General features: G+C 44.0%; 1 protein-coding gene across 2 annotated transcripts in view; it reads right to left on the bottom strand.

Annotated features, from left to right (window-relative positions):
• The window catches only part of EARS2 (glutamyl-tRNA synthetase 2, mitochondrial), a 21,173-nt gene extending 7,190 nt beyond the window's left edge, over window positions 1-13,983 (bottom strand). For both annotated transcript variants that reach the window (XR_012787386.1, XM_075565646.1), the window contains exons 1-4: window positions 13,755-13,983; window positions 7,162-7,317; window positions 6,652-6,841; window positions 948-1,420 (exon numbers count right to left, since the gene is read on the bottom strand). Coding sequence is in view for 1 of the 2 variants with exons in the window: in XM_075565646.1 (XP_075421761.1) it covers window positions 948-1,420; window positions 6,652-6,841; window positions 7,162-7,317; window positions 13,755-13,881 (946 nt within the window). In the remaining variant the exon portion in view is untranslated. The remainder of the gene's footprint in view (window positions 1-947; window positions 1,421-6,651; window positions 6,842-7,161; window positions 7,318-13,754) is intronic.
• Between the last annotated feature and the right edge of the window lie 491 nt (window positions 13,984-14,474).

Below are 14,474 nucleotides of genomic sequence, written 5' to 3' on the forward strand. Positions count from 1 at the left end.
GAGATCGCTGCAGTGAGAAAGTGTGGAGAGAGAGAGAGAGAGAGAGAGGAGTGTAGAGAGAGTGTGTAGAGAGTGTAGAGTGTGTAGAGAGTGGAGAGTGAGAGATGGTAGAGAGAGAGAGTGTAGAGAGAGAGAGAGTGTAGAGAGTGTGTAGAGAGTGTAGAGTGTGTAGAGTGAGAGAGTGTAGAGTGAGAGAGTGTAGAGAGAGAGAGTGTAGAGAGAGAGAGTGTAGAGAGAGAGAGTGTAGAGAGAGAGAGAGTGTAGAGAGAGAGAGTGTAGAGTGTAGAGAGAGAGTGTAGAGAGAGTGTGTAGAGTGTAGAGAGAGTGTGTAGAGAGAGAGTGTGTAGAGAGTGTAGAGAGAGAGTGTAGAGAGAGTGGAGAGAGAGAGTGTAGAGAGAGAGTGGAGAGAGAGAGAGAGTGGAGAGATTGTAGAGTGTGTAGAGAGAGAGAGAGAGAGAGTGTGTAGAGTGTAGAAAGTGTAGAGATAGTGTAGAGTTTAGAGAGTGTAGAGTGTAGAGAGAGAGTGTGTAGAGAGAGAGTGTAGAGAGAGTAGCGAGAGAGAGTGTAGAGAGAGTGTGTAGAGAGAGTGTGTAGAGAGTGTAGAGAGAATGGAGAGAGTGTGTAGAGAAAGAGAGTGTAGAGAGAGAGTGTGTAGAGAGAGAGTGAGAGTGAGAGAGATGCTCCTCCATGATATTGTATCATTTATTTGTGTGGTGATATTGTGTGACTGTAGTTTGCACGGTTTACACTATCCCAGCCTGCAAAATACAATACTCTCCCTCCACCCTGCGCCTCGCTCTCCTCTACAACCCAGGTCTCTTTCGTCTCACACATGAAGTAGACCTTTCTCTTTCTCCCTCTCATGCACAGCTTTCCCCCTCTGCAAAGTATGGCTTCCTCTTCCTCCTCCCCTAGTGATGGACATCTCCCTTTCTCTACATTGTTACCAGTGAAACCCGAGCCGCAGTTGGTGATGAGGTCCAGGAGGGCGTCAGACAGGTAGCCACTCTGGGCGTAGTGCTGGATGAAGATGTCCCCCTGCCGTTTGGATAGTTTGGTGCCATCCTTGTTGAGCAGAAGGGGGAGGTGGGCATACTGCGGGGGTTCCCAGCCCAGAGCTTGGTACAGGAGTAGGTGCTTGGCCGTAGAGATCAGCCACTCTGCTCCCCGCAGCACGTGACTCACGTTCATACTGTTATCGTCCACCACGTTGGCCAGGTGATAGGTCGGGAAGCCGTCCCCCTTTATGATTACCGGGTCACCCTCCACACTCGCCACATCGTGCTGTATCCAGCCATAGACGAGGTCCTGGAAGGGCTGAGCACCCTTACTTAGGCAGAACCGGACCACGTATGGGGAATCCCGCGACATCTTCTCCTGCACTTGCTTTTCTGTCAGGTGCCGGCACCTGTTATCATAACTTCAAAAAGAGAGATTGCACCCGTTAGAAACTTTGTGGGGAGGTGGGGGGAGATATGAGCACTGGCTAGAAATGGGGGGGGGGGGAGATATGAGCACTGGTTAGAAATGGGGGGGGGGAGAGATATGAGCACTGGTAAGAAATGGGGGGGAGATATGAGCACTGGTTAGAAATGGGGGGGAGATATGAGTACTGGTTAGAAATGGGGGGGGAGATATGAGCACTGGTTAGAAATGGGGGGGGGGAATATGAGCACTAGTTAGAAATGGGGGGGAAATATGAGCACTAGTTAGAAATGGGGGAAGGGGAATATGAGCACTAGTTAGAAATGGGGGGCAGGAATATGAGCACTAGTTAGAAATGGGGGGGAGATATGAGCACTGGTTAGAAATGGGGGGGAGATATGAGTACTGGTTAGAAATGGGGGGGAGATATGAGCACTGGTTAGAAATGGGGGGAGATATGAGCACTGGTTAGAAATGGGGGAAGAGATATGAGCACTGGTTAGAAATGGGGGAAGAGATATGAGCACTGGTTAGAAATGGGGGGAGATATGAGCACTGGTTAGAAATGGGGGAAGAGATATGAGCACTGGTTAGAAATGGGGGAAGAGATATGAGCACTGGTTAGAAATGGGGGGGAGATATGAGCACTGGTTAGAAATGGGGAAAAAAATATGAGCACTGGTTAGAAATGGGGGGGAGCTATGAGCACTGGTTAGAAATGGTAGGGGGGGAGAGCTATGAGCACTGGTTAGAAATGGTAGGGGGGAGAGCTATGAGCACTGGTTAGAAATGGTAGGGGGGGAGAGCTATGAGCACTGGTTAGACATGGTAGGGGGGAGAGCTATGAGCACTGGTTAGACATGGTAGGGGGGGAGAGCTATGAGCACTGGTTAGACATGGTAGGGGGGGAGAGCTATGAGCACTGGTTAGACATGGTAGGGGGGGAGAGCTATGAGCACTGGTTAGACATGGTAGGGGGGAGAGCTAGGAGCACTGGTTAGACATGGTAGGGGGGGAGAGCTATGAGCACTGGTTAGACATGGTAGGGGGGAGCTATGAGCACTGGTTAGACATGGTAGGGGGGGGAGCTATGAGTACTGGTTAGAAATGGTAGGGGGGGAACTATGAGCACTGGTTAGGAATGGTAGGGGGGGATAGATATGTGCACTGGTTAGAAATGGTAGGGGGGAGAGATATGAGCACTGGTTAGACATGGTAGGGGGGGATAGATATGTGCACTGGTTAGAAATGGTAGGGGGGAGAGATATGAGCACTGGTTAGACATGGTAGGGGGGGGAGCTATGAGTACTGGTTAGAAATGGTAGGGGGGGAGAGCTATGAGCACTGGTTAGACATGGTAGGGGGGGAGCTATGAGTACTGGTTAGAAATGGTAGGGGGGGAGAGCTATGAGCACTGGTTAGAAATGGTAGGAGGGGAGAGATATGAGCACTGGTTAGACATGGTAGGGGGGAGAGATATGAGCACTGGTTAGAAATGGTAGGGGGGGAGAGATATGAGCACTGGTTAGACATGGTAGGGGGGAGAGATATGAGCACTGGTTATAAATGGTAGGGGGGGATAGATATGAGCACTGGTTAGAAATGGTAGGGGGGGAGAGATATGAGCACTGGTTAGACATGGTAGGGGGGAGAGATATGAGCACTGGTTAGACATGGTAGGGGGGAGAGATATGAGCACTGGTTATAAATGGTAGGGGGGGATATATATGAGCACTGGTTAGAAATGGTAGGGGGGGAGAGCTATGAGCACTGGTTAGAAATGGTAGGGGGGAGAGATATGAGAACTGGTTAGACATGGTAGGGGGGAGAGATATGAGCACTGGTTAGAAATGGTAGGGGGGGGATAGATATGAGCACTGGTTAGAAATGGTAGGGGGGAGAGATATGAGCACTGGTTAGAAATGGTAGGGGGGAGAGCTATGAGCACTGGTTAGAAATGGTAGGGGGGGAGAGCTATGAGCACTGGTTAGAAATGGTAGGGGGGGAAGAGATATGAGCACTGGTTAGACATGGTAGGGGGGAGAGCTATGAGTACTGGTTAGAAATGGTAGGGGGGGAGAGATATGAGCACTGGTTAGACATGGTAGGGGGGAGAGCTATGAGTACTGGTTAGAAATGGTAGGGGGGGAGAGATATGAGCACTGGTTAGACATGGTAGGGGGGAGAGCTATGAGTACTGGTTAGACATGGTAGGGGGGGAGAGATATGAGCACTGGTTAGCTGCTGCCCAGCTTTACATTATGTGATCATATAAAAATCTACCCAGGCCTCAAATGAGTTCATTCAGTAACTTAATGTGGACCTCTCTCAGTCACACCCCGCCCCAGCACAGGGGTTTTACCCTCTCAGATAAGGCATAGCACAATGGGATGTTGTGTAAATAAATAGGTTGGCGCTTAAATAAACAATCATACATAGAAACTAAATGGTGGCAGTGTTAAACCGCAACATCAAACAAGTCCAAAGGAAAAAAAGAAGAGAAAAACAAAATATATAGTGTAGTATGTTAGTAACCAATGTTAAAGCTGCAGACCAAGCAATATTCTACGTGTATTTTTTTTTTAATAAATCAGTTCTGTACTATGAGAAAATACTTGTAGCATTTTTTTTAAACAACTCTGAATGACATTTTTAATGTATTATAATGTAACAAGCCTTTTTTGTTTCTATAGCAAACATTTACAAAGTTACAGGTCCCAAGTCAATACTCCTCTGCAGTCATTTAGTGAACCAGAGCCAAATCTTCGCAGAGCGACAACTTTGCTAATTACTAGGGGTGGTCAACTCCAGTCCCCCCCCCCCCCAATAGGTCAGGTTTTCAGGCTATCCCTACTTCAGCACAGGTGGCTCAATCAGTCCGTGCTTCAGCACAGGAGGCTCAATCAGAGGCTCAGACGAAAACTGTGCTGAAGCAGTTAACTGATTGAGCCACCTGTGCTGAAGCAGGGATATCCTGAAAACCTGACCTATTGGGGGGGGCTTGAGGACTGGAGTTGAGCACTGCTGTGATTGTAAACACAAAAAAACCGGCGCCTCCAAAAAGAATAACAAATAGAGCCTGACCAAATATAAAGTCCAATAAGGCTGAGTAGAAATCCAAAGTAGAATCTTCGATGAAGTCTCATGGAAAGACAAACAAACAAATAGGACAAACACACAAATAAAGAAAAAAGAAAAAGATCATAGTGCAACTAAAAACAACTAAAACAAATAATCACTGATAAGATTAACGAGAGAATAATTACAAATGTAATGCAAATGAATTAAAATAAATATAAAAAGCAACAAACACTTGAATGTTGTGCAAGAGACACTATTAAAGCGATGACATCCGGTAGGGATAAAATTGAAACTCTACTTACAGCAAAGCTGCTAGGTATAAGCCCGTAGCACAATGTCCTAGACTGGAACCGAAGCCTGGTAGGTAGTTGGTATTACACAGCCTCCGGAGATCCACGATGCCGGGGACTGCCGCTGCTAACACACTGATAGATGTCCTGATGTGTGGGGGGTGCCACAGGTGAAAACCTGGACCCGATGCTGCCGAGGGAATCACCGAGGGGCTAGACACAGACCAGAGGTCTCGCGATACCTCAGTGACGGGTCCAGGTTTTCACCTGTGGCACTGTGACAGGGGACTTATCCCTGTTCACAAATGTGCCTCTAATCCAGCAGTGTGGTGTTTGACTGCTGGTAGCAAATTAACTAATACCACCTGCCTGATTAGAGGTGGTAGAAAAAGCCTGCCTTTGAGACAGGAAGTAACTCCTTAGCTGTGACTGAGAGCTGAACTTGGGAGAGAGAGCAGAGATTGTCTTTGACTCTCACAACAGTCTTGAGCCCTGCCAGAAGAAACAGCAGAGCTGCTTACAAGACACAGGGAAAACTTCTGAACCTGAATGCTGACACACCCTGAGGGAAGGGAGCTGAACCAGAGAAGATTTTCCCTCCAAGGAACAGATAAGACTTTCATTATTAAGAGACTGCTTATATCTGCTTATTTCATGCTATATGTTTTGGAGCTGCGAGACATGCTTGACTTAGGGAGCTGTGAATTAATTGCATGGTATTTTCACTAGAAATACTCCCAAGTGAATAGAAGCTTTGTCCCCCCCCCCGTGTTTGGATGATTTCCTGATGAAAAAGGAAAAAGCACAATAAAGCCTATTATAATTTCGCCTTATAAAAGCCTCCAATTGTGTACCTCTGTGAACGTCCGTCTACAGGCACCCCCCACACATCAGGACATCTATCAGTGTGTTAGCAGCGGCAGTCCCCGGCATCGTGGATCTCCGGAGGCTGTGTAATACCAACTACCTACCAGGCTTCGGTTCCAGTCTAGGACATTGTGCTACGGGCTTATACCTAGCAGCTTTGCTGTAAGTAGGGTTTCAATTTTATCCCTACCGGATGTCATCGCTTTAATAGTGTCTCTTGCACAACATTCAAGTGTTTGTTGCTTTTTATATTTATTTTAATTCATTTGCATTAAATTTGTAATTATTCTCTCGTTAATCTTATCAGTGATTATTTGTTTTAGTTGTTTTTAGTTGCACTATGATCTTTTTCTTTTTTCTTTATTTGTGTGTTTGTCCTATTTGTTTGTTTGTCTTTCCATGAGACTTCATCGAAGATTCTTCTCTGGATTTCCTCTCAGCCTTATTGGACTTTATATTTGGTCAGGCTCTATTTGTTATTCTTTTTAGAGGCGCCGTTTTTTTTGTTTTTATTGTCTATATTGGTTTGTGTGAACCTTTGTTCTTGGCAGCCCCCACTTTAACATTTAAAGTGTGATTTATTTTATGTTAGTCACCCATGTGTCACTATTTTTATTTGTAGCATTAGCGCTGTTCCCACTGCCCTTTCCCTTTAACTGCTGTGATTGTGTTACCTTTGTGTGAGTAATACCATTTCAATCCTGTGCGTTTTCGCTCCTTCTCCTTTCCCTGTATATAAAGCATGCAAGGTCTCTCCACTACTCACTCCCGCTCTAGGATGCAGATGAAGTTGGCACTGTCATGTTTTTGGAGACAGGCGCCTATGTGCCTCAGGTCAGTTTCCCTGTAATGTCCTCTATACGTTCCCTTTGCACAGCACAGAGTATACTGCTTTCAAGACAGTCACGCGCAGTTAGTGATTCCCTGCACCCGTGTTTGTCCTGTGCCGGGTAACACGGGGAGCTCCAGTTTTGGAGCAGGTTCGTACCGAGGGGTCTGTCTGCTTCTCAGAGCTTCTTTTTTGAGCAGTTCCAGTCTCTGCGGGGTGCAGAAGCAGCGATACGCAGCTCCGCTGTCCAGCAGTGCCTGCGCCGCTGCCCGATACAGATCCAGGCGCCGAGACTGTTCGTACGGCCCGCAGGGTCCCCCACGTCTGGGGCTCTCGTCAGGTGTGATCCCTGCAACGAGAGGACAGTTAACTTGACATGGTCTTATGCCGTCCTTACTCTAGCACAGGAGTGGCCATTTCCAGTCCTCATGAGCCACCAACAGGTCAAGTTTCCAAGATATCCCTGCTTCAGCACAGGGGGCTCAGTCGAAGACTGAGCCCCCTGTGCTGAAGCAGGGATATCTCCTGTGCTGAAGCTGTGATATCTGTAAAACCTGACCTGTTGGTGATGTAGCACAGATAGGACCGTTAGCTAAATATTTGTGTATTGTACAGGGAGACTTAATATCCCAAATTAACAGCACAGAGGAGACGGTAACCCCCCCGTACCCGCCCATTCCAGCATGTCCTCTATACTCTCAGCTGCTCCGGGAACCAGGCGGCTCCGGTCCGTGTCCTCCAGGCGCAAGATAAAAGATCCGCCATTCTTCTTAGCAAACAGATAATTGTACAGTGCTGTGCGTAAGCCGCCCAGGTGCAGGAAACCTAAGGAGAGAGAAAGAAAAACTGTCAATCTACAAATAAACCCCCCAATTCAAGGATTGTTCCTTTATTGCAACAATTCCCTCCAGAAACCTACGCGTTTAAATCATATGATGTCAGTACCTCCACCTCGCCCACTCAGCAAAAACAAAAAACAAAAAGATTTTTTTTTTCTAGTGTTAAAAACATAATACATTTTCTTAATCTCTAGTTTATGATGTTGCCATGGAAACCTTTAGACTGCACAGGGCTCTGGAGAGAGCTCCTTTTTAACCGCTCGGACACTTATTATTTCCGACGCGTGTCTCCTGAATGAAGCATCAGATTTGTACCATAAAAACAGCCTCGACCAGAATGCAAAACCAAAAAGGTGATCAGCGCAGACGGCGACTTTACCAAGTCAGCGACGCTTATCCCAATCATTACCTACTGCGGTACCCGAAAATCCTCCGTTATATCAATCACTCGCTGCCTCATAAAACATTTAATCAATGACATCTCTTCTGCAACCTCCAACAACATGTGCATCTTCCCAGAGATAGTTCAACATGTAACCGAGTCAATCACAATGTGCCCGGCACAGCTCCATCACTGACGTTAATTCACATTATTTGAATGGTTTGGTTGCCAGCTTCCAAGGAGAAAAACGGCAAGCAGGTTCGCGTGTGATGAAGTTTACCTGGTCTGAATGATAAGACTGTATGAAGTGACGAAGGAGATATCACTGTAAAATGTTGTAGAGCAAGGGTGGGCAACTCCAGTCCTCAAAGACCATCAACAGGTCAGGTTTTCAGGATACGCCTGCTTCAGCACAGGTAGCTCAATCAGTGGCGCAGTCATCGACTGAGCCACCTGTGCTGAAGCAGGGTTATCCTAAAAAGCCTGGCCTGTTGGTGGCCCTTGAGGACAGGAGTTGCCAACCCCTGTTGAAAAAGAGTCAGCCGTGCCACACATTTTGCCTAATTGATTTGAACAGACCCATATTTATGCCACCCAGCGTTATTGTGTGAACCCGCAGTACCAGAGGGAATGTGGAGCCTTGCAAAAAAAAAAAGTCATTTCAAATCCCAGCTACTGGGATCATTTGGGCCCAATTCAACTTCATCAAGCATGAACCGGCTTCCTGTGCTGGAGAAGATTTTAGCCCCACTCATTTGAATGGAAGTGATCTCTTCTCTAGCGCTGGGAAGACGGCTTCACGGGATATTACACGGGCCCGTTTTACCTCCTATGTAACCTTCTGCTTCCTTACGCACTAATCCCTCCCCCGGCACCAAGGACGCATATGATGTCAAGGGAAAAACAAGAGGCACTTACCGCACAGTGATATATATTTTTATTTGTATATATGTACATAGGGGTTTAACCACTTCCTGCCTCTCCTACAATCTACCCTACACGCTGCTGCTAGAATCGTTTTACTCTGTCCTAAATCTGTCTCAGCGTCGCTGCCACTGAAATCCCTCTCCTGGCTTCCTATCAAATGCTGTATTAGGTACAAAAATTCACCTCCTCGCTTTTCATGCTATAGCCTCCTCTGCCCCTCCTTATATCTCACTCTACACCTGCCTGGCTCGTGTTCTGCTCAAGGATGTTTTCCCTCTACCCCCTTTGTATCTAAAGCCCTCTCCCGCCTTAAACCTTTCTCACTGACTGCCCCACACCTCTGGAATGCCCTTTCCCTCAGTACCCGACTAGCACCCTCTCTATCCACCTTTAGGACCTTTCTTAAAACACACCTCTTTAACGAAGCATACGGGTAGCTCCGTGGCTGATACTATACACCTCACATGCACGGACCTTGGTCTCTTACAGATGCTCTTACCATTGTAAGCTTTTCGGGGCAGGGACTCCTTTTCCTAGTTTTATGCCCGAAGAGCTTATTCCCATTATATGCTATAATACTATGTCACGTGTATTACTGCAGTAAAACGCTATGCACATGGATTGCGCTATACAGTATATGGAAAAGGCTGCACACTGTGTTAAGTATGTATGTCTTTATTTATATATCGCCATTAATGTACATAGCGCTTCATAGCAGTAATACACGTGATAATCATATAAATTAAAAATATATAAATAGTTACATAGTTACATAGTAGATGAGGTTAAAAAAAGACGTTCTTCCATCAAGTTCAACCTATGCTAAATTTAGACAACAGATACTTTAGCCTATATCTATACCTACTTATTGATCCAGAGGGAGGCAAACAAAAAACCCCAGTGACGTATCATCCAATGATATCTCATAAGGGGAAAAATAAATTCCTTCCTGACTCCAAGAATTGGCAATCAGATTACTCCCTGGATCAACATCCTTCCCATGTTTACTTATTTGGTATATCCCTGTATACCTTTCTAAAAAGATGTCCAACCTTTTTTTTGAACAAATCTATTGTATCTGTCATCACAGTCTCCATGGTAATGAATTCCACATGTTAACTGCCCTTACTGTAAAGAACCCTTTCCTTTGTTGCTGGTGAAATTTCCATTCCTCCAACTTAAGGGATGCCCTGAGTCCTTTGTACTGCCCGTGGGATGAATAGTCTTTTGAAAGCTCCCTGTACTGTCCCCGAATATATTTGTATATAGTTATCATATCCCCTCTTAGACGCCTCTTTTCTAATGTAAAAAAAAATCTAATTTAGCTAGCCTCTCCTCATAATTTAGATTGTCTATCCCCTTTATTAATTTGGTGGCTCTTCTCTGCATTCTCTCTAGTTCCATAAAGTATTTTCTAAGGAGTGGTGCACAAAATTGTACTCCATATTCAAGGTGTGGTCTTACTAATGCTTTATAAAGAGACATAATTATGTTTACTTCCCTTCCATCCATTGCCCGTTTAATGCAAGTTAAGATCTTGTTTGCCTTTGCAGCTAATGCATGACTTTGGGTACTATTGCTAAGCCTGCTGTCTACAAGGACTCCTACATCCTTCTCCATCAAGGATTCCCCCAATGTATCCCCATTTAATTTGTAAGTCGCCTGTTTATACTTGCTTCCCAAATTCATAACCTTACATTTATCTGTATTAAACCTCATCTGCCATTTACCTGCCCACGTTTCCAGTCTCTCCAAGTCCTTCTGAAGAGAAATTACATTCTGCTCTGATTCTACTACCTTACACAATTTAGTATCATCAGCAAAGATGGAGACTTTGCTCTCGATGTCAACTTCAAGGTCATTAATAAACAAGTTAAAAAGCAGGGGCCTCAGAATCCCTGAGGTACTCCACTCACGACTTTAGCCCAACCGGAAAAAGTTCAATTTATGACAACCCTCTGTTGTCTACCCTTCAACCAGTTTTCAATCTAGGTGCATATATTTTTACGGATATATAAGTAAATAATACACACACATACATACATACATATATATATACACACGCACACACACACATTATATGTATAACACATAAAGGGAAGAAGTGCTTCAAACATGAAAGAAAAATTTAGGAAAAGGAGTCCCTGCTCCGAAGAGCTTACAATCTAATTTTTTGGTAGGAAGAACGTACAGAGACAGTAGGAGGGCATTCTGGTAAGTGCGTCTGCCAGGGGGCCAAAGTTAATGTATGAGGTGTAAATTATCAGCCACGGAGCTACTCGTATGCTTCTTTAAGCAGGTGTGTTTTGAGGTGGGTATTAAAGCCGCAGTTCAGTCAATATCCTGCATGTGTGTTTTTTTAAATAAATCAGTTCTGTAGTAAGAAAAAATACTTTTAGCATTTTCTGTTTTAAAAAAAACAACTTTGAAAGACCAATTTTCTTGTATTCTATTTTAACAGCCATTTGCTAAGGCACTGCCCCTTCATGTCTTGTCACAAGCCCTGGCACACCCCTTTGTCAGCCCAGCCCTCCCTCTAGCACATGTCAGTGCAGGAGTGCTCATGAATATTCATGAGCTTCCACTGAGAGACAGAAGCAGAAGAAAAACAGATCCCTTCACTAATTATGTCACCAAATTTCGCCTATCAATACATGGAGAACGAATTGACCTGCAGCTATACAGTTCTTTAGGTAATTAGAGATTGCCCACACAAAACTACTGAAGTAAAAAAATAAATAAAAAAAAAAAGACTGAACTGCAGGCAGGGCTGACAAAGGGGTGTGCCAGGGCTTGTGACAGGACATGAAGGGGCAGTGCCTTAGCAAATGGCTGTTAAAATAGAATACAAGAAAATTGGTCTTTCAAATTTGTTGTTTTTAAAACAGAAAATGCTAAAAGTATTTTTTCTTACTACAGAACTGATTTATTAAAAAAACACACATGCAGGATATTGACTGAACTGCAGCTTTAAAGGTGGATAGAGAGGGTACTAGTCAGATATTGGGAGGAAGGGCATTCCAAAGGTGTGGGGCAGTCAGTGAGATGTAGAGGGTCTAGGACAGAATAGGTTTTGAGAAAATGGAGCAAGCGAGAGAATACAAGATGTTCAAGGAGTTTAGAGGCAAAAGGCAGGAGGGTGACAGGTCGATAGTTAGAAAGACAGGTAGGGTCAAGCTTGCTATTTTTGAGTAATGGTATAACTGTTGCATGTTTGAAGGAAGAGCGAAAGGTACCAGAGTAGATTAAGGAGTTAAAAATGTGTGTAAGTGTAGGGATTATAGTAGGAGCAAGAGGTTTTAGGAGATGGGAAGGAATGGGGTCAAGAGGGCAGATGGTAGAGGGAGAAGAAGACATCAGTAACGACACATCCTCCTCAGTGACAGCAGAAAAAGAGTCATGGAAGGAAGTATCCTACAGAGGGTGTCTGTGATGGACAGAAAAAATATAAAATTAAAGAAAAGACCAGAATAGTCTAATTATCAGCACCAGACAAAATATATGCAAAAATAGAGGGTGTTCATTGACCCTGTGTGTTTCGGGTCAATAAACACCCTCTATTTTTGCATATATGTTGTCTGGTGCTGATAATTAGACCATTCTGGTCACATATACATACATATATATATATATATATATATATATATATACATATATATATATATATATATATATATATAGTCAAATAGAACAGTTGGCACTCCTTAGGTGCTGATAGGCTGTAGGTGCTTGCCCCATATGGATAATATAAACATATGTTACCGTTCCAAGGTCTGGTAAAGCAAGAGACAGCACTCAATTGTAGAAAACTTCACAAAGTGTATTGGTGAAAATAGTGGTACATCAAGAAACCCAATGTTTCGGTCCTCCAAAATGGGACCTTCCTCAGGGGGATGCCACTATTTACCACTATGTACCACTATTTTCACCAATACACTTTGTGAAGTTTTCTACAATTTATTTATTTATTTATTTATAAAATATTTTACCAGGAAGTAATACATTGAGAGTTACCTCTCGTTTTCAAGTATGTCCTGGGCACAGAGTAAAACAAATAGTACATGGTTACAAGTACAGTTACATAAATGAACAGGGTATACATTATATACAAGACATTGCGTGCACCGTTAAAGAAAATGTATATTATGAGCGTATGAAACAGTTACAGACCAGGTTAAAATGTGAGACAGCCTTAGATTTGAAAGAACTTAAACTGGTGGTGGATGTGAGAGTCTCTGGTAGGTTGTTCCAGTTTTGGGGTGCACGGAACAATTGAGTGCTGTCTCTTGCTTTACCAGACCTTGGAACGGTAACGTATGTCTTTTGCATGTCATTTCCCAGAATCCCTTGCTGCAGTGGAAGTGCTGTATGCTGGGTGATAATGGGGAAAGGCGGGGTTGCAGACCTGCCTAAGACATGCAAATGAGCATACAGCTGTATTTGTATATATATATATATATATATATATATATATATATATATATATATATATATATATATATATATATTGCAGAATAAATGAGTTCTTCAGTATTAGGTGATACCTTTTTTATTGGACTAACAATTTATGTCATAGGACAAGCTTTCGAGAGTTCTCCTCTCTTCTTCAGGTCAGCAATACTGTACAGTATATATATATATATAGCACATATATATATAGCACAGCGCACCTAAATGAATGCACACAAACACATATAGCAGACTCACATGAAGTATATTAAAAAGCAAGCCCCTTGCAGTCTCGGGTCAGAACAAGAGGGCGAACAGTGCGCCTTCTACGGCACGAGCAGCAAGAAAGTGGACATTTGTTTGAATTTATCTCTAAATCACTCTGTTGGGACAGTCTGCACAAGTGGGACTCCTTTTTGTAACATATGTAGCAAAAGGTGGCACTGTGTGCTCATTTGCATGTCATTTCCCAGAATCCCTTGCTGCAGTGGAAGCACTGTATGCTGGGTGATAATGGTGAAAGGCAGGGTTGCAGACCTGTCTAAGACATGCAAATGAGCATACAGTAATATTTCCATTATATATATATATATATATAAATATATATATATATCACAAATATGCAGCAAGGCGCTTCTGGCAGTAAAGGGGTTATCGGTCCTTACCTGTCGGGCTGGGAGCGAATCGGACCCGAACTCCCTTCCCTGACACCCCCGAACAGCATCTCCTCGCCGGGGCTGCCAATTCCAGGACCCGGGACAGCGACCTCACCCCAAGAAGGACAGGCCTCATATCCCCGGCTTGGAGTATCTGTCCTTGGCTTGCTAGAAGGGCTGCTGGAGGCTCACACGTGGAGGAAAGGGGCCGCTTCCGGGTTAGATGACAGTCAGCCAATCAGCACCCGTCCTGGATCCCTAAGCCCCGCCTCTTAAAGAGATATACCGGTATACACATACATGTCGAGGATTACCTCTCATTTGTTACTGGACAGTGTGTCAAAATACAGAACAGTCCAGTTCCATACTGAGCACCTGGCAACCCTACCTTATGATAACCTGGTGATAGGTGATACCTTTTTTATTTGGACTAACAATCTACATCTCTCTGTTCTTTATTCTTCCTTCTTTTTTTTTATTTCCCCCAATCCCTTTCTAAATCATAGAAACCTTTGTTCATCAGTATTGCAGACCTGAGGAAGAGAGGAAAACTCTCGATTGTCTTATGATATCAATTCTTAGTCCAAATAAAAAAGGTATCAACTAATACTGAACTCATGTATCCTGCACTATATATATATATATATAGCAGGATAAATTAGTTCTTCAGTATTAGGTGATACCTTTTTTATTTGGACTAAGAATTGATATCATAGGACCAGCTTTCGA

The sequence above is a fragment of the Ascaphus truei genome, chromosome 11 (genome assembly GCF_040206685.1).
Source record: "Ascaphus truei isolate aAscTru1 chromosome 11, aAscTru1.hap1, whole genome shotgun sequence".
In the NCBI taxonomy this organism is placed as follows: Eukaryota; Metazoa; Chordata; class Amphibia; order Anura; family Ascaphidae; genus Ascaphus; species Ascaphus truei.